Here is a 25,626-nt window from a genome sequence, read left to right as displayed (position 1 = left end):
AGAAAACACTCTGTAAGCATAATTCTAATAAAATTTGTGTTAAATATTTTTAATTATGAATTCATTTTACATAAAAAAGCTTTTTTTAAAACATTCTCCAACTTCAACGTCTTTACCACTAGCCATCATTTTATTTTTGATTTTATTGAGAATCAATCATTGTAAAAATAATCCATTGTTATTTGTTTGATTTTAAAAATAAATAAATGTCTTTTAAGATGAGCTTTTTCATGGCAGAATCACACTCGGAGGTTTGTCATTGCCTGCCGAGGGGCGACCGCTATTAAAAACAACCTTTTCTATCATTTTGCTGTTTAATACATGGAGATCCTCATCTACGCACTCCCGAATGTTAGTCACGTACCAATGCATTCGCCGAGAACGAGTGGTGCATGCCCAATGCAGTCTGCCATAGATAACGCGTTATCTATGCCCATTGCAGTCTGCAATGAAATGTGTGAAAGAGTAAACGGAAAGTAATAAAATGATTCGATAAAGCAAGCAAGTTGTGTTGCCATTAATGTGATATTTTTATTTTACAATCCAGTTATCGAACTCAGAGGTATTATTTTGAGATATTTTATTAAAACAAAAGTGAAAAATTTAAAATACGATGGCAACCCTTCCAGCTGAATTTTGTTGATAAGGCTTTAAATTCTAAGTACAGGTGAAATTAATTCTGACCAAAAATGTTTTAAAACGATTGCAAAGCGCTATATACACAGTTAATACACAATTCCAGTGGGAAGGTAGCATTATAACGATTTTCGAGTAATACCGCGAGTCACGTGCCTATGAACCGAAATACGTAGGAAAAGGTTGGTATGGAGTTTTTTGGTTTGATCTATTGGCAACAAGACCGGATATCACACAATCAACTCGTAAAATTGTGTGCGAGCACTTTTTGTTTATTTATATTAATTAGTCGTACAAATATGTGAATATGTACACTTGAGCCAACGTGTGACGTTTTCCGTGGAGTGGAGCATATAGTAGTTTTTGTATGCATCATCTTCGTGACGGGGCACAAAGCTTAAAACAATTCTACGTCTATACTAAATAATTTCTTTGTTATAACTGCTTGTAGAACTAGTGGGGCGTTAAATTATTCAAGATGTCGCCAAAAACTGAACTGGAACCTTGTATACCGCTGCCAATTGAGGAGCGGACACTGGTTGAAATAACACAGAAGGCGAAAGATTGGGCAATTATGCATGGTGCTGCTATGCGCTCCAAAATCAACTTCAGTCCAGATTCACTAAATGTAATGTACATTCATTGTAATATTAGCTACTTATGGATTTTATTATTATTTGTTCGTTGTTTTGAGTATTTATAGCCTGTCTAAATTTTGCTATTTATTAAACCCATTTTATATGTATATAGCACTTTATTATATATTTTAATCATTTTTGATTACCAGTTTGCTCCATTTATTTTGATGCCATCGTCCTTCCCGCGCAAAGAGTTCGAAAAAGCCAGAAATTTGCAAACCATTATTAATCAATTGATGCACAATGTGGCACACGATGAGGAATTTCTCACTACAACTCTTGCAGAAACTATAAAAGTGGATGAATTCACATCTAACCTATTTAATGTGTACAAAAAAGTGCTCGCCAATGGCTTTGGACAGGTATGCCCAAATTAATACATATTTAATTTGTTTTTATTATAAAAAATCCTAAAATTCATCAAAATTTAATGATTAAGAAATTATATCTCTGAACGAAGTACATACATATGTACATGCAAAAATATATACTTTACAACTTTTCTTGACTGTGTTAAAGAACAAATTTTACATCGTCATAGCTCGGCTGAACTACTTCTTACTATGAAAAACATTCTCATAATAAAATATATATATATACCTATATATATATATATATATTATATATTAAAAAAGTGTCTTGCATTGCACTAAAAATATTTCATTTCGTTGTAGTTAGATTTGTATGCATATTACTTTTATTGTGTACATAAAATGCTTTTTAATGGCAATAAAATGACTATGTGAATATCAAAAAATCACTTTCTTCAGATGCAAAAAAAACATAAATGTTACGAAAAGATTTCCCTTATTTAGCTACAGACAATCCATACCAACATTTTTAATGTTTTGGCTATCCTAAAGTTGCATATACAGAAGAATAGATCGTTATATTACTTTTAATTTCATTGTTCATTAAAATAAGAGGAAATTAATATAATATATGCAGCTGAGCTTGAGTATATCAAGTAATTGCGTAATCTGAGCAATGTCAGCACTTGTTTTTTGCTGCCGGTTAGCTGCTTAAATTGTTCAAAAGCTCAAAAATTTCGAACAAACATTTAAGCAATGAACGAAATTCGAGCGAATATGGAACTACTAGATTTGCTATATATATCTAGAGCTATAATCTAAACAAAGATAATCTATTGTCGACACACTAATGCTTCTCAAATCAAAACATTTATCAGCTGCTCATTTTAAAGAAATTTATAATGTTTAAAAATTGAAAATTGTCGACATATATAAATCTTGATACTCAATTAGCTTGTGGCAGTCAGAAACTCATTAATCTAATATAACAAACCACGACTGAGTAAAATTGTTGCTAATATTTTAAAAGTTTTTTCCTTTATGTTTTTGTATGCATTTTTTCACTGTAATAAAGTATATACTCACTCATGCCATATTCTCATTTACTATTATTAAATTTATGCTATTACTTTACATTTTTCGCTATGCCTCCCACATAGTAGTAGTTAGTTAAGAAAAACCGATCATTATAAGTATATTCCAAAAATCCAAACATAGAGAAAACTTTCAATTTATATTCCTCCTTAAGTAAAAAAAGATGCATTGTCTTCTAATGACATACTGTTAAAAGGAATCGATATGAATATTTTACACAGCATAAAATAAGAGTTGTCGGTCATTTCTGCATAGTATCTCAAATTTGGTTTTATACATATACAGGGTGAACGATATGAAGTGTTACAAACTTCACACTGCTTGTATCTGTAAAACAGCCCATGACGTCGACGTCAAAAATTTCTAATGACAGTTCAATATATTGTTTATAAGAGATCAAAAGCATTTGCGTCTCAGTTTTGTTGATTTTTTTCCTGTGATGGAATTCAAACGTAATAGTGTGATTGCGTTATATTTGGCTGGAAAATCACAACCAGCCATTGTTCGTGAGCTCAGTCATCTCAAAGAGAATAAAATGTTTGTGTATCGCACTATAAAACGTTACAATGATACTGGTAGCATTGCAAAACGCTATGGAGGTGGACCAAAAAAAACGCAACAACGCCAGAAATGGTTCGGAAAGTGAAAGCTTGACTTGAACGAAATCCACGTCGAAGTGGAAGAAAAATGGCCAAAGAACTGAAAATATCGCAATTCGCACGCATATTGAAAAATGAGCTCAAGGTCAAGGCTTCAAATTCCAAAAAGCACACGATCTTTCACCCCAGCAAAAAAAAGTTCAGTTCGAAAGAGCAAAGGAGTTGTTGCGCTTGCACGAACGTGGCGAATTTCCTAATATTGTGTTTTCTGATGAAAAAAATGTCCCAATTGAGCAGTTCATAAACACTCAAAACGATCGTGTTTACTTTACCGAACGCTCATACGAGAATTTGAGCCTACGTTTGGCCACTCGAAGCAATTTCCCATCGCAAGTAATGGTTTGGGCCGCAATGACCGCTGATGGACGCTCTCTAATCGTTTTTATGGAGCCTGGTGTCAAAGTGAATGCGACTTATTATCGGGAAAAACATAAACGCAAACATTTCGGTCGTAGACCATGGACGTTCCAACAGGGCTCGGCACCGTCTCATAAAGCTCGTGTGAACCATGGTTAAAAAATTATGTTCCACACTTCATTTCGTCCAAACAATGGCTTTCGAATTCACCAGACGCAAATCCGATGGACTATTCCATCTGGTCTATTTTGGAGAGCAAGGTGAAGACAAAAAAATATGCCAGTATGGATGCGCTGAAAAAAGCGATTATACGAGAATGGGCCAAAATACCTGAAGATCACATTCGTGCAACATGCAACTCATTTTTTGACCGTTTGAAGGCTATATTCAAGGCAAAAAAAAGTGGTCATATCGAGCTAAAGTGAATATATGTTAAAATTGTAAACATTTTTAAACAATTTTGTCTTTGAAATCAATGAAAACTAATTTCACACAAAAAAGTTATGGTGTTTTGAATAGGTAACACTTCATATCGTTCACCCTGTATTATATTTTCAGTAATGGAGCCCTATGTATATATAACATACATAAATTAATACATATATACATATATATTTTAGTTTATTCCACTTTTTTGTCTGATAGTTTCTAATTTTTATTATTTCCTTATATGTTCATGTGAATACACAAAACATGCACCCGCATTCGCTATCGAAAATGAATCTATCGTAATTAAAACTATAAAAAATGGTGAAAATCATTGTCAAAATGAATAAAAACAAAATTACCCAAAAATATACAATTTACATCAATATAAAGCGAATTTCGTTGGGCGTAATGCGCAGTGATTTGATGTTGGAGACGAAATGTACAGAATTGCTAGAGAAACATACCCCCTGTGCCTACTGTTGCTGGAAACAAGTTGAAATTAACACAATAGCTTCCGGTTTTGGCCATTTAGGACCAGCAAGCAAAACCATACAAAGGTGCAAATTTGATTATTAATGCCATATTTTAACATTAGCAATATATAGTGTGTAGCCAAACGAATTGTTGAGTTTGCATTGTTTTAATTCAAAATAATAGTTAGAGCATAAGATGGAGATTGGATTACAAAAAACTTAAGTTCATGCATAGTTTTTTTTTATTTAAAGAACAAATTGTTTAGTTTTTATGAGTTTGTTTTTTTCTCTGAAATGAGAAAAATAAATATGTATGTATTTGTATATGCATTTTTAGTGACTTTTTATTTTAAGTAGTGTTTTTTCTGTAAGTTATTTTGCCTTTTAATTGCAATGTTTTCTCGCTAAGCATGTTGCCTGCCTTTAAATTTATTGTGAAAAAGAAAAACAAAAAGCGAAATAACTGTATATTGGTTTATTAAAATGGAAATGGAATATTAATAAAGTAGTGCATATTGCTTTTATAGACTGAAGTTGGCCTCCTTGTTCTATTTAAATTTTTCCCCCAACTCATTTACCATTCCGAAATATTCATTAACTTCGGATGAAGAAACATTTAAATTCAATTTTGTTAAAAGATTTGTGTTGAAGTTAAAGTTTAACTCGGCAGCTTTTTGATACCAGTCTGAGTCATATATATTAAAAAAATCGATCAGAGCACACTAAATTAATTTAAAATTAATTTAAAAATACACTTGTCTTGTAGAGGCCGAGTTAATAATATAAATACTAAACAAGTATAACTTTAGAATCAACTGATTAGTTTGTAGGTAGTTGCTGAAAGCTATGCGAAACATAGGAAACTTAGTATATTAACAGTTTTTCGGTGTAAGTTTAACTCTGCTTTCTAGCTAAACTAAAATTAAGCGTTCAATTTTTAAGGGTTAAACTCAGTAAAAATTCGCCAAAATAATAGCACTGAAAAACTGGACCTAGAGTCCATATTCAAAACCGTGAAACCTCATGGTGAAAAATATAATTTTATAGGTATTACCTCGGCTTTTTATCTGCTCGGATAATAATAAACCTTGACTTGCCAGAGCCTTATTTGCACTTTTATGAAGTATTCTGAAACCTAACTTGAAAAATGCTATGCATGCACATGTAACTACCAGGTTGTTCAATAAGATTTGCGGTTCGATAAGAAAAACACAATTGTATGGTATGGTTTGAGTATGGTTTGAAATACACTTTATTATTCAGTATAGTCCTTCTGAACATCAATACACTGGTTCCAACGAGACTCAAATTTATGAACAGCATCCCTGAATTGAGAATTTGGAAGGGCTGTTGTTGTTGTAGCAGTATACTTTGCCCTGTCAGTGTAGTAGAAATCACAGGCCCTCTTCATCTAGCGCAGCTAACGGTAGGCCCAGGAAACTTGCTGTTTCGACAGGTTGGGTTCAGAGGGAGAGGGGTCTTAGATGGGTGGGTGTGATGGGGCATGTGAAAAAGTGGTTAGTGTCGTGCGGTGTGCCTTCCCGTGCTGGAAATATGTTTAGTATGTCGGGGTTAATTCTAGATAAGTAGAAGTTTAATCTGCTACAGTATCCAGAACGTAATTGTGCCAAGGATACGCGGGACTCTCGGGGAGCTTAAGAAGGTGGTGAGAGTCTCCCGATGAATGTCGTTTATGGCCTGTCTGTACACTGTCCGATCCAGTAGCTGTCTGTCTGTTTTGTCTAGGATCTCGTCCACTCTAGCAGAAACTGCTTACTGAGCAGTTTTTTATGCTCCTTAACAGTCAGCATAAGGGCCTCATCGGGTAGGTGTTGTATCGGTGACATCATAAGACATCCTGTCGCGGTCCTTAATGCAGTGTTTTTACAGGTTTGAAGCTTCGTCCGCTGCGAATCACTGGTTCTAGGCGACCAGACAGGCGCTGCATAGTTTAGAACCGATCGGCCTATTGCTTTAAAAGTCGGCAGCAACATTTCCTTGTCTTTGCCCCAAGTGCTGCCGGCAAGCGACTAGAGAACTTTGTTGCGATTCAGTACTTTAGTTGAAATAGCGGTTGTATGCGCTGAGAAGGAGAGCAAGCTGTCAAAGGTAACTCCCAATATTTTGGGGTTGTTACCCGTCGGAATTTGTGTGTCATCGACTTTCACCTTCAGTTGTAGCTTGGTGAAAAGGGTCGCCGTGGATTTAGTGGGGGAGAGCTGTAAGTTCCTCGCAGTAAAGATGCGAGAAAGGCTGGCGAGGTAGTCGTTTACCTTGGATCATAGGCCATCAATTGCCCGACGCCATTATCGTGCAGTCGTCGGCGTATGATAACAAAGAGACTCCCTCTTATGGCATCTAGTAGCGTGGCGTGGTTGACAGTTGCGAAAGCCTTCTTTAGGTCCGGCGCTACTAGGACAGTCTTCTCGCAGGGTGGTTTTGGTTGGGCCCGCGGTTTATCTGGGTGTTTATGGCGGTGAGTGCTGTGGTAGTACTGTGCACACTCGTCGGAAGCCGTGCATGTGGCTGGGGTCAGGTGTTTCGTGGGAGGAGAGTGGTAGTAGAAGGGCTTCAAAAGTCTTCACTACTGGGGAAAGGAGAGTTATCGGCCGAGAAGAGTCCCTTGGCTGGCGGGTTTCCCAGGTTTCAGTAGTGGGACCACTCTCCCTGATTTCCACCTGTCAGGAGTTACGAGAGTGGCCATGGACATATTGAAAACCCTCTACTCCCAATGGACCCAGCTTTTTCAACATCAGCATGTTTAGTTCGTCAGGGCCAATGGTTTTAGATGATTTAATTTGGTTGATGGCCTCATGAACATCATCATTGTCCATTGTCCACCTTGTCGTTGTGCTTTGTCGGATTCGACAGAGACCTTACGGTGGACCCGGATCCTTCCAGCGGGTATGAAGCGAACCGCAGCAGCTGTGAGCACCTTGCGGCGTGCGCGTTCGCCTACGCGCACATGGGTGGGGATGGGGAGAGTGGCGAAGGTGTCCTCGGTGAATTCCGCGAAGCCGACCCAATTAGCTTTGTTGAAGTTAATGTATGACCGGTGGTCCGCGGAAACAAAGTCGGCAGGTCTCTCAATCGAGATGATAATCGGCAAGTGGAGGACATCCTCCTATGTGATGAGAAAGAACTTGTTTCTTTTGCAAACTGGGGGTTTTTTTACCAATTTCTTCCCTTCAACTGGTCTAAAAGATTATAATAATATTCACAATTTATTCTTTACCAGATTGCAAGTAATCCACAAACAAAATGCCTATCCCATCCAAAAAACTGATTCTAACTCCTTGGCCGATTTCTGATCACGAATCATTTCACACCACTCTTTAGCCTCTTGTTTTGATTCAGGATCATGGTGCTAGATCCAAGAATCACCCATAGTGATGAATCGACGCACATAATTGGCGCTTACACCCTTTTTGGGTATTTGCCCGAGCTCTTCCCTCTATTTGTGGCTTGCGTCATGATGTTGTTCCACAAATGGAGGGACCTACGGTTTTAAGCAGACTCCAGAAATACACTCGGAGGCTTGGCATTGCCTGGCAAGGGGCGACCGCCATAGGAAAAAAAAGTTCTTAATTTTGCTGTTTCACGGTGATTCGAACCAACGTACTCCGCATTCCGAATGTTAGTCACGCACCAACTCATTCTGCTACGGCTGCCGCCATCCTAAAACCCAATACTTCAATCAAAATATTGTTCACAATGCCCAATGAGATGCCTACTGCTTCTACTAAATCTCTTTCAGTCCAATACGATATCCTGTATTTTCCTACGATTTCTGCTGTTGTTGCTGCTTTTGGACGTGCTTGACGTGCACCGTATTCAACGCTTGTACGACCACGTTTAAATTCAGCAACCCATCTTTCTACTGTACCAACAGTAGCTTTCAAAAATTCGTTAATAATTTTCTTTTGCTTCAAACCTCCCAAAAATAAAAATTCAATCACTGCACGATACTTTATTTTTTCTGTTGTAGACGTCGATACTAAATGTCAGATGTCGATACTAAATGGCAGTAAACAAAAAATGAATTGGCGGATTGAAATGAAACGTCACATACGTTCATATGAAGAGGGTACCAACAGAACAAAAAACTTATTGAACAACCAGTATTCCACAAAAACGCATTTATGTAGACGTATAAAAAAACAATAACGTCTTTCTACTGGTGAACGATTTCAAATAATTTAATAAATTAATACATATGCAATTTCGACTGCAATAAAATCGATTTAGAAATAATTTTGGCTATCTTACAAATTTTTAATACAACAATCTTACGAAAAGCGTTGGTTACTTGTCGACGATATTTTCTTGGTATGGGGAATGGTGCTGCCATAAAACTCATATAAGTATGTAATCCATCGCATTGGGCGATGCAGACCGTACATTTGGAATACTAGCGGAATGGCAGTCCTCGAATTCAGTTTGATTAAGATTGTGCTTCATTGAATATAGTTTTACTGCAGGTATTTAAAAAAAATTAACTATTAAAATTTAGACATACATTTCTGATTCTTATTATTATTATTATTTTTTTTCTTGTTATTCATATTTAACTATTCCTTACTTTTGCAACTGTTTTTTACTTTCCTATTTATTTTTCTTTTCTTTTCTTAGTGTTGGCATTTGTTTGGCACACAGTTTGGCCGGGGTTTTTTCTAAACATTTTCAAGATCCTCAAATAGTCACTGAGACCCAGTTGAATCTGCTTCGACTCAATTCCACATTCAAGCGCATTACAATTAAATGCACTAAATGTATTTTTAAAGACCCTTCGCGCTGCGATCTCTTCGTTTTTTCACTCTATTTATACTCCTTAATTACAATAGTCAAGTCACTATGTTGTAGAGCAAGAAGTGTAGAGATGATTCATTAAACCAATGATATTATTTCAGTTTATGTACAGTTTTTTATCGTTTATTTTAAATCAATACTATTTTATGTGTACATATGTATGTATGTTTTGTTGCTTTTAACATTATTTCGTAGTTTATTAATATATCTCAATAGTTGAAGTTGAATAACTCATTTACAGTGGCAGCTAAATCGTTCATTTAATCAAATCAGTCAATCAACACAGTCATCGCAACCACATTCAGTACGGAAGTGGTTAGAGCCATCATTACCCTAATTTGTTCCCTATTTTCTTTTATAAACAACATTTTTTTTGATGATGTAAATGTTTGTATGTGTATCAATTTTCAGGCTTTGTCGCTCGGTTTATTACGTTCCGACTATTTGGCTCACATGTTAGAAGACAATTCAATAAAACAAGTTGAAATCAACACGATTGCCTCTAGTTTCGGTGGTATCTCCACACAAATGATGCCTCTGCAGAGGTATTTTGGTTTTTTGCAACATGAAACTATCTTTTTTTCTTTCATTTCGTTCTTTCTACTCTATGTATATATAAAATTTTTGTGTTATAAATGAAACAATATCATAAGATCTCTAGTTTTACAGCAAGAGCACTGCAATTTATAATTTTTTTATGTGAATGTATGTATGTATATGAACTTGAAAAAAAAAAAACGCTTGCATCCTTTTTTACATATTTTAAATTATTGTTTATCTATTATGTGACTAATTTTTCTATTTACTTAGCAAAATTTGTTTAGCCTCGTATGCACGGTTTCATTTAAATTGTAATTTTAGTTATGCTCTCTTTATTTATTAAGTAAAATATTTTCGGTTTAATATAATATATTACTTTTCTTAGTAGTCATATGTATATATGAAATAGAAATATCATGTAGATGTTTGAAGTTAGCGTAAGTTAGCTTGTACGTAACTGTTGATAGCTTATAATCTTATTTATATGCTTATGTGTGTTGTATACACAACTGAAATTTTCTTCGCTTTACTGGCAGTTCCGTTAATCTAATATATATATATATAATTTGTATAATGCAGCTTTGTGTTGCGGGAACTGGGCTATGCAGACAAATTAAAAAATGTAAGTGCAAACAAATAAAGCCATTTTTAAGTTAAATTATTTTAATACATATATTCATCACATTTTTTAGATGCCCGAAAATAATGCCTTGTCCGGCATTTGTGGTGGCATGATTAAGGCCTGGGAATTGTATGAAAAACCAAAAGCAGTTATTCTTTTTATCATTGAAGATGTTACCTATAATATTTGTGATCAGGTATGCGTGCAATATTAAAACACCAACTATATTAAAGGTAGAGAAATTTTCGTTTGATTTTTTATAGCGTTTCCACGAGTTCTATATACGTGAAAAATACCCACATATCAAAGTGTTGCGCCGCACCTTAACAGACGTATTTAAAGAGGGTAAATTGGGACCGAACAAAGAATTGTTCCTGTAAGTTATTTTATACTTCTGTATTAATACTAAATGCTATTAGCTGTACTATATACGGCGCCGCCGTAGCCGAATGGGTATTTGCGTGACTACCATTCGTAATTCACAGAGAGAACGTCGGTTCGAATCTCGGTGAAACACCAAAATTAAGAAAAAAAACATTTTTCTAATAGCGGTCGCCCCTCGGCAGGCAATGGCAAACCTCCGAGTGTATTTCTGCTATGAAAAAGCTCATAAAAATATCTGCCGTTCGGAGTCGGCTTAAAACTGTAGGTCCCTCCATTTGTGGAACAACATCAAGACGCACACCACACATAGGAGGAGGAGCTCGGCCAAACACCCAAAAAGGGTGCACGCGCCAATTATATTGTATATATATATATTAGCTGTAGATCTTGAAGTCCCAAAGTTGCCTGAATGTAAAATATTATTATGAATATGAAGAAATGTTATTTATTTACTTATATTATATATTAAGGGGATACAGGATCAGTAGCAAATGGTCTATCAGAGCTAGAGCAGTATGTGTAAGTGCAGATCGTGAACGTCTTTTTTAGAGTCCAACATGGTAGCTCTTGAGTTAAACAATTTTAGCTACTTCTATACTTTTCAAGTATTTTGCTTTTGTAAAATCTCCCCAAACTCTAATGAGATCTTTAAAATAACAGTGAAATGAGTTTCAGCTGATGTGTCACGATACCAAGACTTAAGACGGTTACCGAATTATAATGTTAACATTATGTTTAATTAGAACAAAAAAAAAGTGCGGACTATCCATTGCCCTTAAGGAGAACATTGAACAAGTCATTCGTGAGATCGAGCCATTAACCGTCACCAAGGTCTTGGGTTAACAGGATGAGCTACTGTATTTCGGCGATGAAATTAGTATAGTTATATTTATTTGATTTAGAATACGCCGTTTTGTTCGATAACTTTTGCCCATTTTGAAAGTGATTGAAGAGTTCCTCGTGCATAAAATAATAAATTTTTAACTGCTATGTAACTTTTTGTAATTCATGCCTACATTTGCAAAGGAGAATTATTGTTTTTTTTTACATTGTGAGTCAGAATAGAGCGAGAAATCTCTTTACCCTTTGAATATTTTATAATTCATCCTGATGCTTACACCACACCTTTGTACCAAATAATAGGAGGGCGTTGTAACTATCCTACATCATCCTACAATAAAAACTATATAACTCAAAGTGCCAAATTTTGTACAAAATTCACAAATATTGAATGACATCAAAATGACGTTAAAATGTTTAACTATTTAATCAGAATCTTTAGAAAACTTCAAGCCAAAAACTTTTATAGCCCATATTTGAAAGGCTTTTACATGCCAAAAATGCTTAACACTTTACATACTCGTACATATATATTATATAAATGAAAAAAGGAAAAATACTTGAATGCTCATAAAAACCGTCACTATTCTGAAATGCACACAAATAATAATGATGCAATTATTTCCTAAATAAAAGTTGTCACGCGTTGTTTCATATCTATTTATCATCGAATTTCTTCATTAATTTCATTTGCGTACTCTTTTGCAGTGGCGAACACGAAGTGGCTGTTATTTATTTCCGTGCTGGCTACGAACCTGCCCACTATCCCTCCCAAGATGAATGGGATGCACGATATATGATGGAGTGTTCACGTGCGATTAAATGTCCTTCCATACACTATCATTTGGCCGGTACCAAAAAAGTACAACAAGCGCTTGCACTGCCAGCAATGTTGGAGCGGTTTATAAGCGATCCCGAGAAGGTAGGGCAATTAAAATGATTCCGTATAGATACCTTGGTGCCCAATAAATTTGTGAAAATATAAAAACGTTTTTTTTTTTTTTTTTTTTTTTTTCAGATAAAAGCAGTGGGTCAAATTTTTACGGGCCTCTATTCGCTGGACGACTCTGAAGCTGGTAATGCCTCATACGAAATGGCACTGAAGGAACCAGAACGATTCGTGTTGAAGCCACAACGCGAAGGTGGTGGCAATAATGTATATGGCAGTGACATTCCAGATGCCCTTAGGGTAAGTTAAGACACTTGAAAGCGAATATCTCTTTGTAACTTCTAAAAGCTGACTACTCAACGGCCTCATACATATATTGTACAAAAACTCTTCGTTTGCTGGAATACTGTCATAATTGCTTTCATCAAGGTTCCTTGCTCTTCTTTTAATTTTTGAGTTTTATGTACGGTTTTGAATTAGATTTGGTTTGTCGTTTTATTGTCAGTGGTTGCTTTAACATTTATTTGTTCTTCATTGTTTTTTAGCCTCTTATTCTTCTTTATAGAAAATGAGTCGTGTTGAACGCGCAGCTTGGATTCTTATGGATCTAATCCAACCACCAATTTCCAAGGGTTACATGATACGTCCAGAAGGTAAATCTCCACCGGAAGTGGTAGATCTTGTCTCCGAATTGGGCATTTTCGGCGTAATAATAGGTGATGTGGACAATATAGTTTGTAATTATCAAGCTGGTCATATGCTGCGCACGAAACTTTCTACTGCGAACGAAGGCGGTGTTGCAGCCGGGCTCGGCGCCCTAGACAGTCCCTATCTGCTGGATTAGCGTTTTAACCATTAGTTACTTAATATTTTAACCATCATGTAAAATGCTATTAAATAAAAAAACCGAAAACGCCATTTTTTAATACAAACCATATTTTAATATATATGTATTTGCATTGAGTAGAACATGTCATAGAAATAATCAAAAATATATAAACATCGCCATTTAGAATCATTAAGGAAACAATTAAAACACAGCAAAAATTTTGACCTCAGGACAGTACTACACATCTTAACATACAAATACACTTCATCTTCGAGGGCCTTTTAGGAGTATCAGGCAGGCATGGGCAACTAGAAATAATAAGCTATCGATCGTTTACTTCTACTACTACTTCTGCTGGTCTGGACAGGCCATTTGATATAAGAATTGTATCATCGTTCGGGTTGGGCGTCCCGTCATACGATCTTTCAGCAAATACGGTACGGTACCAAATTTTGTCAGCATACCAACGCCTCGTATATCTAAATGGGCCCAGTCAACGCAAGGAACAAATTGCTGTACGGAGCGAAAATGTAAAACTCAAAAAATTAATCACTTGTATTTATTTTCTTTTCGAGAAAAATGCTGGTGCTTACATGCAGAATTGCAGCCGCTAGGCAAGACGAAGCTGGCCCCTTACCGTTATTACTGATGTCATAACTAACATTATCTATGAAAAATAATAGAAAATTGATGAGTGTGTCCACATCTGCATGAATATTCTGTCAATACTTACTTGTGACCAAGTATTTGTAGTAGTTCCAAAGTGGTAAACGCCACATGCGATCGCCTGTAAGAGAGCCAGCCTTTTGAAATTGTTTCCAAATGTAGTGAGAGTTTGAAAAAATGCCTGTTGCGCCACCGCCTAAAGCTTTTTTAACGCCTCTACCAAGAGTAGCTACATCGACAACTAGTCGTGGCTTATATGTGGTTTGTGCATAGATCAAAGGATCAGCCATCACGACAACACCAGCTTTATCCGTATCCTTTAAATAAGAAGGTAAGTAAAAGGTTACTCTTGTTATTCGTTATGTGTCAAGACCATGCTTACTCTTATTGCCAATGATTTGCCATTGAGCAACGTAACTACGTCACCTGGTTTGCAGGCCATACCCGAAGGCATATTCTCGCAAAGAGGTATGACAGCAGAAATGTTGATAGGTAGCGACAGAGCAGCGGCGGCGCGGATGGAAGCAACCACAACGGCCGCACCTGCCATGGCCCCACGATACTCATCCATACCTTGGCATTTACGTAAGCAGATACCGCCACTGAAATGTAAATATTATAAGTATATTAATAATATAATATGTAATATTCATTTTTCCTAGTAAGGGTTTTAGTTTTTGTAGTTTTTATATAGTTTAAATTTATTTCTTTGTTATAATATTTTTTTATTTCACTTAATTTTCTTTTATTTTATTCATAGCTCACCTATTAAAGGTCATACCCTTGCCCAATAACAATATTGGTTTTTCCTCTGGAGCTGTGCCGCAATAACTGATCTCTAGCAACACAGGCGGCTCACATGAACCCTTTGCTATCATTAGAAATGAATTGAGATGTTGTTGTTCTATCCATTCCATTGTTCGAATCTCTACTGTTACACCACAAGGGCACAACGCATCCACAGTCGCTTGTGCGAAGGTGGTGGGTGTCATTTGATTAGCGGGAGCGTCACTTAGACGCCGTGCAAGATTTTGCGCTTCAGCCTTAAAGAGACCACGCGTCCAAGCGTCTATGTCAGGTGAGTCGTACAACTCCAGTTTTGGGATTCCTGTTCGGTCTTTTTTCCTTTTATTATCCTGATAACGCCATACCGCTAAAGCACTACCTTCAGCAGCCTGTTCGGGATACTCCATCGAATCGACGAAGACCTCTGAACATCCTTGCATCTGTAGGCTACGGGCACCAACACCAGCTGCTACTCGAACGTTTTCCTAAGTTGTATACACATGAAAATAAATCACTCAATAGTCTAGCATTTGTTGTAGCAAAGAAATCTTTTAAAAGTTAATTTAGTATATAATTGATGTGTTATCGAACTGTATTCTGTAATAATCCTAATTAATAAATGATCAAAGTTTTAATTAATTCGTAAGAAAATTAGAAAATCAAACAGTTTTATTTTAAACCCCTTCACTACAAATATGGCTACAATATTACCAATTTTTTTACGAATGAAAAGATTTTTTTGTCAAATAAATTTTTTCAATGAAAACATATCTGTAAAATTTTATGTGTCACAATTGCTAAAATATGTTCCATGAAAAATTTCGGTCCAGTTTACATGCTATCCCGACTTACCATGCCCTCGTCCAACATTTCCAGCTCATTGAAGCCAGCGCCTTCACGCCCAACGCCAACCACTGCTATGGACCGAAACTCCTGATCAATATTATTGAACACTTTGCCCTTTCCTAATGTTCCACTCAGGTTCGTCCTACGATCATAATCATGAATAGATAAGAGGCCAACTTGGCAGTGATAAGTAAATAGTACATATATCGATACTACTTACTCTTTGATTAATTCAGACACTTTTCCTTGTACACGATCATCGAATTTCTCTCCACTCGATGTTAGCTTGGGTTCCTTCTCGCCCTCCTTCTGATATAATCCCACCACAAGACCTTTCTGGAATATGCCACAAATAGATTTTAAAAATATTTTCAAGTACAATGGCATCTATCCGATTCAGCTGAGAATGTTTTAAATGTTTGGCGCTTACCGTCACACGCGAATCATCGGCATAACACCTTTGATAGACTTGTTGGAATTTTTTCACATTTCGAGATCTCAGCAGAGATTTCGTTAGCCAATTGGTTATGCGTAGCGAGATCATAGTTAGCAAATAGTTTTGTTGATTTAATTTTAGTTATTTCCTTTTACGCAAATTTTTGTATATAAAAAGGTTTTAAGCTTTAAAATTTTCAATAAAAAATAAAAATGAATTTTGAATTTGACGGAATATTTTTCACAGCTTGTTACAGTTCGTTGGAGTATCTACAGATAAAGTGCAAATTTGGCGTACTTGGGAGACAAGGTGCAATTTTTATTTTTATGGTGTCAAAATGCTCTCGATTTATTGTAATTAATAACAAATATATTCCGAAATTACATACATAATATAAAGTATAATAAAGGGTCTTTCAAAAGTGATGCCTTATGTGAATAGACGGTACCTTATTTTATGTCATCTTTGACTTTGTCAAATAGTTAGATGTACCACTTTACACGATAGAATGCATTAAAATTATTGAAACTTATTATGAAAATAGTCGATCTTTAAGAATAACATATCAAAAAATTCGTTATTTGTTGGGTTGAAATAATTATCCGAATGAAAAAACGAAAAAGAAACTGGTTCTGTCGAGCAAAGAAAAGGGACGTTCTGTTGAGAATATTGCTGCTGTAGCGCAAAATGTTGCTGAACAACTTTGAACAATTCGGCATTCATGAATCGACTGGCAGATTTTACCTGCAGACGTGCTCATGGTGAATAAAAGTAGTGGAACCTGAAATAAAGTAAATGTTTACATGTTTTATTTTAAACCAACATCTAGGCGCGTCTTGTGAAAGATATTTATAGGCGAATTTATCATTTAAACTTTCGACTGATGAAAAAGAACTAGGTAATTTTTGAAGAAATATATTAGAATTTAGATATTTTTAGAACTACCAAAAGTTGATATTATTGAGACTGGCGTGGTGATTAGACAACGAGGTTTAACATTTCTGTACTAAAAGGGGGGAAAAAGTTACTCTGACGTTGGTAGGTTCCAGGACAGAACTTTTCAAGATAAAACTCAGGAATATTTTTATATTGATTACCCTAAATATAGCATTTCAAAGAAATTTCGTTTATTAAGGAATAAATATTTTACAAAATTTTAATATGTGAATTATTCAATTTAATGAGTTATCATCAAAAATAAACTACAACTATGTAACTTAACTCTTTTAGGAAAATTGTAATTCTTCGAACATATTTAAAAATAAGCGGACTTTCCGAAATATAATGAATTTGTATAGTATAGATAAATAATTGGCGATTACAGCCTTTTTGGTTGTTTGGCCGAACTCCTCCTCCACACATACGTACGTTATTGTTGAATATCGAAATAAGATGTTTTGACGTTGACTAAATCTGAAGATTGAGATATTTAATTTATATCGAACTGTTAATGAACAATTCTTACTCTAAACCATAAATTAAATTTATTATTCTAAATAATAATTCTATTAGATGTTTTTGGAATATTTAATTTAATATCTTCTAAAAACTATTTTTTCAACATTTATATATGAACTATTCTTCAGATACCTAAAGATGGATATAACTCGCTTGAACTTGGTATGCTACATGTATTATAGATATTTATTTATGCATATGTGAAGAAGATGAGTAGATTGTTGGAGAATTTGTAGCCCAAGCTACTCGTTCAATTTGTAGTGTCCATCTTGAGGTTGTCCCACAAATGATTGCACTTCAAATTAACATGCCGAGGGTATACTCAACACAACATGCTTCAGCAACATCACATAGCCGGGTTAATGGAATATCTTTGCCTCATTATATAATATATAAGATTTGATACAAAAACTAACAATGTATCCGTACACATAATATGCACAAGTACCATACATAGTACTTAAATACTACAAGTTAGCACATATCTTAGTAAAACCATTTTCGGTAGGTTGCATCCATGAGCCCATCGGTAAATTTGTCTATTGGCCCAATTATTATTGGGATTGAACACAAACCCATAGCTGTGGGCACAATTTTTTTAAACACTTTTCTGGCATAAGTTTTGCGAAGTAAATAGCCAGTCAACCACGTTATCCTGTTAAGTAGATGTAATTCATATTTCGAAGACAGTATGCATATGTATACATTTTGCTTTTACATACCTGTTGATTGTTGCGCCAGGAATGATGACTGAGGCGACGATTTGCCAACTGAAAACATCACCAGTAACAATGGCAATTTGTTTAGCGCTCTCTCCCCGTTGATATTCTTTGACGGATTTGTCAATGGCATCAGCGCACACATACGCAGTAGCCAATAAATAGGACGTGTGTACCAAATGACGATGTATAAGAGGTCGGAAAGCTTCGCCCACTTCATTGCAGTAACCTGTACGAAGCAGAAGAGTGCGAATAATTTTTGTAAGAATGTTTGGTGGAAGATTTGTTTCATACTGAGGTAACACTTTTAAATGTCGTTGGTTGCATATACCCTTTCTGTATATACATACATGTAGTACTCACCCAAATATCGCAATGGACTGTCTCTAAAAATATCGAATTCTTTACTCATTTTATTAAATCATTTAAAAAAGTTATGAGCTTAAAGGAGATATATTATATAAGCTTTGAAAATTTGTACTCAAATTATCACTGGCATAAACATTCAAATTGAAATCTCTTGTTACTGATGCCCCTCTCCTACAACGTGTCACTAATCATTCACTTCTTTTTTATCGTCCCGTAAGTTTTGTTTCTAATTCATTATCAACATTATTTGTTGGCAGCGCTTCGTCTCACACATGGTCTTTCTATTTGCATCAAAACAAAACAATTACGAAAGTATAAAGCAAAACATTTCAAAAAACATTCTAGCCAGATCAGTTTAATATAAAATATTGCAATTTAAGCTGACGTCAGATGTAGGGAGCTAATGGTGCTCACACTCATCAAAGTAAACATACGCCCATATCAGCTGACATGACGAAATAGAGCCCCTTTCCTGAGACTAATATTTAACTTTTTACACCCAACAATGCTTGTAACATCAGACGGACAGAACGAAATTTAGTTTAGTTAATAGTTGTTTAAGGAACAAGGTGTAAAACCCCTGTGATAATCAAATTGGCTTGTAGTTGTCTCCTAACAAAGCGTCGTTGCATTTCAATATAAACAGAGTAAAGATGTATCCAAGGCGCATTCATTAAAGGTGGATGCACTAGACAAGCAAAGTCAAATCAATCGCTTTGTTTCGTTCTGTGCTGAAGAACGAAAGGAAACATATCAGCTGATTTACAGATACTACCCAAGAATGATAGAGAAGAATGCGCCTTCCGAATTCGTCGTGCCGTAAGAGTCCATCAATAAACAAACAAAGGGAAGGGGAATTACTTGTTTGTGATGTAAAAGAGTTGGTGAAAGCAATGGAAACAACCTACCGATTTCTTTCTCATAGAAACATTATCAGTTTCTTCATAGAAATTGCTTTGGTGGAATATTTTAGAGTTTTTCATTTCTTTAATTATTAACGATATGAAGAAAAGACAAGGAGAAGAATAGTTAATTTAATTACGCAATCGCTAGGAATCCGCATGCGAAATTTGTAATTAAATTTTATAATAAGTAATAAAAAGACCAGGCGTTGATGGGCACACGCCTTTTTCTGTTATATGAATGTATAATTAACAATACCTAACGAAAATTTTATTAGAATTATGTCTACAATCCTATTTTCTTTGCTTGCGTCCATTTTATTTAGTTTTTACTTTGACATTTATCTTTACATTCGTAAAAATAATAACCCATAACACAAAAAAAGTATGGTAATAATCGAGGATTATTTTATAATCTCAGATTTCGGGAGAAAAATTTTGTATGGGTCGTCTCGCCGTATTCTACGCGAGGGTAGGCACCTTGCCGTGGTGCGGGGGCTTAGTCGAATCATTAATCAGGCCTTATCATTGGATGGCAGTGGGTTCGTTTACGTACATTCCAGTAATAAACGTGTTCACCCCATTCCTATGGTTCGGACTGTCTTTTTATACGATGACCAAGTTCTGCCAACCGGAGGAGCAAACCTCTTGAAAAAAAAACTTTGGGTTGGAACAAGGTGTAATACGACCAGTGCCGAGGTTCAGCCTGGCTGGGGACCCACCGACGAAGGTAAACCCGACTGCTGCCACAGCTGTGAGCAAGGTAGGGGTCAGACCGCCATTAATAGGAGACAGAGGGGGGTTAAGCGATAGGGCTGGTCCCAGTACGAGTACTGCAGGAGGCAGCGGGGGACGAGGAGGCTTGGGAAAACCGGTCTCCAAGCGACCAACACCAGGAGTTACGGGATGAACTCCGCTTAGGGCGGGCAATCCCAATTTCACCTCAACCTCTTTCAGGAGGCGGGGGTCGGCACCTGCTTCCAGGTTCAACCGGCAGGTTGCCATAGAAGGGCATAGTACCTCTAGGCGAAGTACTATTGTAGGGCAGGGGGGCAGGCTAAACAAGTCCGCCCCGCTAAACAAAGCTACTACGGGAAAAAGGCGGTCATTAAGGTCTTATTTAAACTAGGAGAAACAGCAACAGAACAGCTAACAGAAGAACAGGCTAAATCGTTGGAATGCTACTCCTAAAAGGCAACGTTCTGCAGAGAAATCAGAAGAAAAGGTCGCCAAAAAGCAAAAAATTGATGCCCACAAATACCCAACGTTCAGTGAGGTCGTAAAAAGCGGCGGTGAGATACTGGCCGTCATTGACAAGGGAGAGGAGAAGGGAACATACCTAAGAGAAATGGAGGTGGATTTAGGAGGCTATCGCTGAAGTTTACCTCCAGATCGTAGAGGAACACCCCGGACCGCCTCCCCTTTGCCATGACGCAGGCTGGTATCAAGGTAGAGCACCTGCCGGTTAAATCTTAAAGCAGGTGCCATCCTTCGCCCTCTGACTAGTGTTGGGGGGAATGGCATCTGCTTACCCTAGGCGGAGTTGCAATTTTTCTAATTTTTTGTCCCACGAGTGTCGGACAAAAGAGGTCCACCTGCACAGAGGTCCGTGTGCACAGGTGAGACTAAATAGAACCGGAGGTCGTTAGGTATCCGAAGCACTCCGTTCGTGAATGGGCTATTTTTAATTTGGGTCTCTAGTCAGTGCTTTGTATCTTCGGATGAGTTGCGTCTCGCTATCTGCTGTCGCCATTAAGACGAAATCAGGTTTTTGCTTTGGCAGACCATTCGTTCGCTATTGATCACTGCCCTCCGCTTAAGTCTGATCGTCCCGATTATACACCAAATCGTTCGCCGCTACTATCTGCATCATCATCACTGTCTGGTTCAGCAACTGCATCAGCATCCTTTTCGGAAATGCGATCTTTACTCATTTCGTCTCTTGTAATAAATTACTGCTATTGGCGAAAGTTGGTTTCATTGACGGCATCCGGAGACTTTGATTTTGCTCCATCATCCTTTTATAAAGTAGAAGATTTATCGTTTTCGAGTTGTCAGATTGTAAATCAGATTTGGCGACTAAACAAACAAATGAAAATGAAGTGCCCCGTGTTATATTGTGAAAGCTTTAGTGAATATAAAGCCTCAAAATATTTTTGTATGTTTTTATGGGAATAACTACATGACATAAAAGTGTGTGTGTCTGTATAATCTCTTGTGTTTGGTAATGTACGGTGCATTAGACAAGGCTAGTTTAATGAGATGTACGCGCACATAATAATCAGACTTAAGTTAAGCGAGCGAACGCGGAAGGCGCAATCTTGTTTCTATTATTCTTGTATCACCTGTACTGAATTCGCCTTGAGTAGAAATGAGTAAAGAAATGCAGCGAATATTTGCTGGAAAACTAGCTGAACAAGCCTAATGCTGAGAACAGTGACCGACGTAAACGCAGTCCCCTTTCAGCTGTTACGATCAAACTAATGAGAATCCCATGTAAATGAAAAATTCCTTCCTTCCGTATCGTAGATTTTATTTCACGATTTTTGAAAAATCCCGTAATCCCCTTTCAGCTGATTGCTCCCTCACCATACAGTGTTGCCAAGCAGTACATTTCGAAATTATTTACAAAATAAACTTAAAAAAATTATAATTTTTATTAAAAAAATTTAAAAACACTATTGAATAATGTTAATTATTTGCATTTGTTGGTTTTTGTCTTTGGTTTATTAAACAATGAAAAATTGTAACTGATAACGCGGATGTGTAAAAAAGTGTGTAAGCAAAAATATCAATGGCAGCATTGTGTAGAAACAACCAAACACATACACACACAAACCGATGTATTGTGTAAATATGTAACTAAAAGAACGTAGTTGTTCCCCACGGGATGAGTTTTGCTCAGTTTTGTGCTCGTTAGGTGCTGCGGTAAGGGGCTACGTACGTCGGTCACTGTTTTCAGCATAATAAACAACAATGCATCGAATGTCAAACGGGCACGAATGTATAAATATAAAGAAAAGTGTGAAATAAGGAAAGCTGGAGGCATCACCAATTGTACATTTTTTAATATCTCGTCTTGTTTTATTTTAACATAAAATTTTGCAGTTTTGTTCTAAATAATAAGTAGCAGGTATGGTTGCAAAACAAATATAAATAAATTAATCCTTGAGTCGGTGGTAGTATCCAAAGTCCAGCCCATAAATTGAGGAATTGTAGTAAAATGCGAAATTTTTTTTTGGCAAATTACGCCTGGATTAGTCACTACTTCAATTTGCTTGTGATATCGAACCTTTAACTGCATCCCATTATATCTGTTTTTAATCGTCTTGGTTGATATGTGAAACACGGATTAGGCATTTAGAACTTCTTGTTTTGTCACGTTACCTACAGTTGTAGGTGCAATTATAAATGGACGAAAGAAATCGATTTTGGCTTGTAGCAAAACAAGGCTTCTAATTATCGCGATGACTACAATTTCATTAGTGACGTCATTTGTATGGACATGGGCAGTGCGGGACGTTAAATGGAAAATACCTGCATGTTTCATATTTAGTATTTAATATTTTATTTACAATGTAGTGACCTGTCGAACATGGCATCCGGCACAACTTTGCAAAAAGCTATCGACTTGGTGACCAAAGCAACGGAAGAAGATCGCAATAAAAATTATGCCGAAGCGTTACGTCTGTATGAACACGGCGTTGAATATTTTTTACATGCTATTAAGTGTAAGTAAATTGTATATATGTAAACAAGTATGTCTATTGTTTTCTTATTTAGATGAAGCTCAGGGCGAAAAGGCCAAGGATTCAATTCGTGCCAAGTGCTTACAGTATTTAGATCGTGCAGAAAAACTAAAGGAGTATCTTAAGAAAGGTAAAAAGAAGCCTGTGAAGGAGGGCGAATCAACGTCAAAGTAAGAAAGTTCTTTTAAAATCACCCACACTTTCTACCTTAAATTTCTTATATTTCTAGGGACGACAAGGATAAGAAGGACGATAGCGATTCCGATGGTGATGATCCGGAAAAGAAAAAGTTGCAAGCTAAATTGGAAGGCGCTATAGTTATTGAGAAACCACATGTGAAATGGTCCGATGTAGCTGGATTAGATGCCGCGAAAGAGGCCCTGAAAGAAGCAGTTATCCTACCAATTAAGTTCCCTCATCTTTTCACTGGCAAACGCATACCATGGAAGGGCATTCTCCTTTTCGGTCCACCTGGTACCGGAAAATCGTATCTTGCTAAAGCTGTTGCTACAGAGGCAAACAATTCAACTTTCTTTTCTGTGTCCAGTTCGGATTTGATGTCGAAATGGTTGGGTGAATCAGAAAAGTTGGTCAAGAATCTCTTTGAGTTGGCGCGCCAACATAAACCGTCAATCATTTTTATTGATGAAATCGATTCTATGTGTTCGGCGCGTTCCGACAATGAGAACGACAGTGTACGTCGCATCAAAACAGAATTTTTGGTGCAAATGCAGGGCGTGGGCAACGATACCGACGGCATTCTGGTGCTTGGGGCCACCAATATACCTTGGGTGTTGGACTCAGCTATACGGAGACGTTTCGAAAAGCGTATCTATATTCCGCTGCCGGAAGCACATGCTCGTTTGGTTATGTTTAAAATACATTTGGGGAATACCTCTCATGTACTAACCGAGGCCGATCTAAAAGAGTTGGCATCGAAAACGGACGGGTAAGAAAACTTAATCAATGTTGCATTCTATTATCAAACTGAATAGAAAACTTTACAAGCTTTCTGGTGGTAAAATTTACAGATTCAAAATCAATTTTTGTTTTGATTTTGTTGTTGTTGTAGCAGCATAAACATTCCCCATACATGTACGGGAAATGCTGCTGGAGTGACTGTCCTTGGCCGGATATAAACCCGGGTCGTTCCGGTAACGTAGAACCGACTTGTGGGATCGATAAATTTTTGTGTCCTATGCTTTGGTGCATTTTCGTGCCTTCATATAATATTCAATCACCTTTAAAAAAATATATATACAATATTAAAATATCTGCCGATATACATAATATTATGAGTTTTGGTGTAACTTATTTTAATGTTTTTGGTTGTGTACAATACACTTTCTTAATATTTGAATTTCATTCTTCAAAATGTCTGGCCAAAAATGTCATAAAACAACCCAGAATTTTTGGCAAAGGGAACAAATTAATTGAATTGAATATCATTTGCAGTTATTCGGGAGCTGATATATCAATAGTTGTACGAGATGCGCTCATGGAGCCTGTACGTAAAGTGCAAACCGCTACACATTTCAAGGCAAGTGCGATCATTGCACTTTGTTTGAGAATTTAATTAAATAATTTCAATTTTGTACGAATTTCTAGCGAGTCACCGGCCCATCACCTACAAATAAAGAAATAATAGTTGATGACTTGCTGGTGCCCTGCTCTCCGGGCGACGAAGGCGCCACTGAAATGTCTTGGATGGATGTGCCTAGCGACAAGCTATTCGAACCTCCAGTTACTATGGTTAATAAAAAAATATATATAAAATTAGAAAACAAAACAATTTTTAACTCATTTGTTCTATTTTTAGCGCGACATGTTGAAGTCTTTGTCTCGCACAAAACCCACTGTTAACGAGGATGATCTAGTTAAGCTGCGCAAGTTCACCGAAGACTTCGGGCAAGAGGGATAAATTGAGGACGAGATTCTAAGAATATTTGATTTTATTATATAAATAAGTAAATACCGTACGCGAATTAATAAATTTTTGCCTATTTCATAAAAAAAACCTGTACAATCGGACCCACTCGCTATTTAATTTAAAAAAGAAAATATATGTACATACGATTGCATAGTAAAATTTAATTACACATTTTCGTTTGTCATAAATGTATACAATGCATTTTATACCTATATGAAAATAAATATCTTTGGCATTATACTCAAATGTAGGAA

General features: G+C 36.4%; 4 protein-coding genes across 9 annotated transcripts; 2 read left to right on the top strand and 2 right to left on the bottom strand.

Moving 5' to 3' along the window:
• Positions 1–593: 593 nt before the first annotated feature.
• On the top strand, positions 594–13,629 carry LOC128858531 (glutathione synthetase-like). Of its 5 annotated transcripts, none has more exons than XM_054094897.1 (10): positions 605–818; positions 1,088–1,264; positions 1,424–1,636; positions 4,516–4,682; positions 10,527–10,569; positions 10,640–10,765; positions 10,833–10,945; positions 12,502–12,715; positions 12,812–12,982; positions 13,248–13,629. In XM_054094897.1, exons 2-10 carry the CDS (start codon positions 1,115–1,117, stop codon positions 13,524–13,526), a joined length of 1,476 nt encoding a protein of 491 aa, XP_053950872.1. In that variant the 5' UTR covers positions 605–818; positions 1,088–1,114; the 3' UTR covers positions 13,527–13,629. The 5 variants fall into 5 exon arrangements, 4 of the variants coding, with proteins under 4 accessions (XP_053950875.1, XP_053950872.1, XP_053950874.1 ...); XM_054094898.1 differs by lacking the exon at positions 4,516–4,682 and adding an exon at positions 9,819–9,952 and having other exon boundaries at positions 606–818; XM_054094899.1 differs by lacking the exon at positions 1,088–1,264.
• Positions 13,630–13,646: 17 nt separating this feature from the next.
• On the bottom strand, positions 13,647–16,438 carry LOC128858530 (cytosol aminopeptidase-like). The gene is made up of 8 exons (XM_054094896.1): positions 16,240–16,438; positions 16,030–16,145; positions 15,816–15,951; positions 14,943–15,448; positions 14,560–14,779; positions 14,245–14,494; positions 14,105–14,178; positions 13,647–14,024 (listed from the first exon to the last, which is right to left on the bottom strand). The coding sequence occupies exons 1-8, from the start codon at positions 16,351–16,353 to the stop codon at positions 13,857–13,859; spliced, it is 1,584 nt and encodes a 527-aa protein (XP_053950871.1). The 5' UTR covers positions 16,354–16,438; the 3' UTR covers positions 13,647–13,856.
• A 160-nt stretch (positions 16,439–16,598) lies between these two features.
• On the bottom strand, positions 16,599–19,461 carry LOC128858532 (mitochondrial fission process protein 1). 2 transcript variants are annotated; one of them, XM_054094902.1, is made up of 4 exons: positions 19,226–19,461; positions 18,786–19,072; positions 18,426–18,651; positions 16,599–18,358 (listed from the first exon to the last, which is right to left on the bottom strand). In XM_054094902.1, the coding sequence occupies exons 2-4, from the start codon at positions 18,832–18,834 to the stop codon at positions 18,190–18,192; spliced, it is 444 nt and encodes a 147-aa protein (XP_053950877.1). In that variant the 5' UTR covers positions 18,835–19,072; positions 19,226–19,461; the 3' UTR covers positions 16,599–18,189. The 2 variants fall into 2 exon arrangements, with proteins under 2 accessions (XP_053950877.1, XP_053950876.1); XM_054094901.1 differs by lacking the exon at positions 19,226–19,461 and having other exon boundaries at positions 18,786–19,172.
• A 3,222-nt stretch (positions 19,462–22,683) lies between these two features.
• On the top strand, positions 22,684–25,536 carry LOC128858527 (vacuolar protein sorting-associated protein 4). Its single transcript, XM_054094892.1, has 7 exons — positions 22,684–22,826; positions 23,276–23,424; positions 23,477–23,612; positions 23,672–24,391; positions 24,898–24,982; positions 25,051–25,194; positions 25,262–25,536. Exons 2-7 carry the CDS (start codon positions 23,289–23,291, stop codon positions 25,361–25,363), a joined length of 1,323 nt encoding a protein of 440 aa, XP_053950867.1. The 5' UTR covers positions 22,684–22,826; positions 23,276–23,288; the 3' UTR covers positions 25,364–25,536.
• The last annotated feature ends 90 nt before the right edge of the window (positions 25,537–25,626 follow it).

This window comes from Anastrepha ludens, chromosome 3 (assembly GCF_028408465.1).
Source record: "Anastrepha ludens isolate Willacy chromosome 3, idAnaLude1.1, whole genome shotgun sequence".
NCBI lineage: Eukaryota > Metazoa > Arthropoda > Insecta > Diptera > Tephritidae > Anastrepha > Anastrepha ludens.
This window is presented reverse-complemented; position numbering and strand designations above follow the sequence as displayed.

Excerpts from the sequence above, each read along its gene's own strand:
- LOC128858531 (XM_054094897.1), top strand. The coding sequence starts at position 1,115 with ATGTCGCCAAAAACTGAACTGGAACCTTGTATACCGCTGCCAATTGAG. Across the intron at positions 1,265-1,423 it reads TCAGTCCAGATTCACTAAAT|TTTGCTCCATTTATTTTGAT; the intron begins GTAATGTACATT and ends TTTGATTACCAG. Across the intron at positions 12,716-12,811 it reads TTATAAGCGATCCCGAGAAG|ATAAAAGCAGTGGGTCAAAT; the intron begins GTAGGGCAATTA and ends TTTTTTTTTCAG.
- LOC128858530 (XM_054094896.1), bottom strand. The coding sequence starts at position 16,353 with ATGATCTCGCTACGCATAACCAATTGGCTAACGAAATCTCTGCTGAGA. Across the intron at positions 15,952-16,029 it reads GTGTCTGAATTAATCAAAGA|GACGAACCTGAGTGGAACAT; the intron begins GTAAGTAGTATC and ends TTATGATCGTAG. Across the intron at positions 15,449-15,815 it reads AAATGTTGGACGAGGGCATG|GAAAACGTTCGAGTAGCAGC; the intron begins GTAAGTCGGGAT and ends TATACAACTTAG.
- LOC128858532 (XM_054094902.1), bottom strand. The coding sequence starts at position 18,834 with ATGAGTAAAGAATTCGATATTTTTAGAGACAGTCCATTGCGATATTTG. Across the intron at positions 18,652-18,785 it reads CAGTCCATTGCGATATTTGG|GTTACTGCAATGAAGTGGGC; the intron begins GTGAGTACTACA and ends TGCTTCGTACAG. Across the intron at positions 18,359-18,425 it reads CCTGGCGCAACAATCAACAG|GATAACGTGGTTGACTGGCT; the intron begins GTATGTAAAAGC and ends TCTACTTAACAG.
- LOC128858527 (XM_054094892.1), top strand. The coding sequence starts at position 23,289 with ATGGCATCCGGCACAACTTTGCAAAAAGCTATCGACTTGGTGACCAAA. Across the intron at positions 23,613-23,671 it reads GAGGGCGAATCAACGTCAAA|GGACGACAAGGATAAGAAGG; the intron begins GTAAGAAAGTTC and ends TTATATTTCTAG. Across the intron at positions 25,195-25,261 it reads TCGAACCTCCAGTTACTATG|CGCGACATGTTGAAGTCTTT; the intron begins GTTAATAAAAAA and ends TTCTATTTTTAG.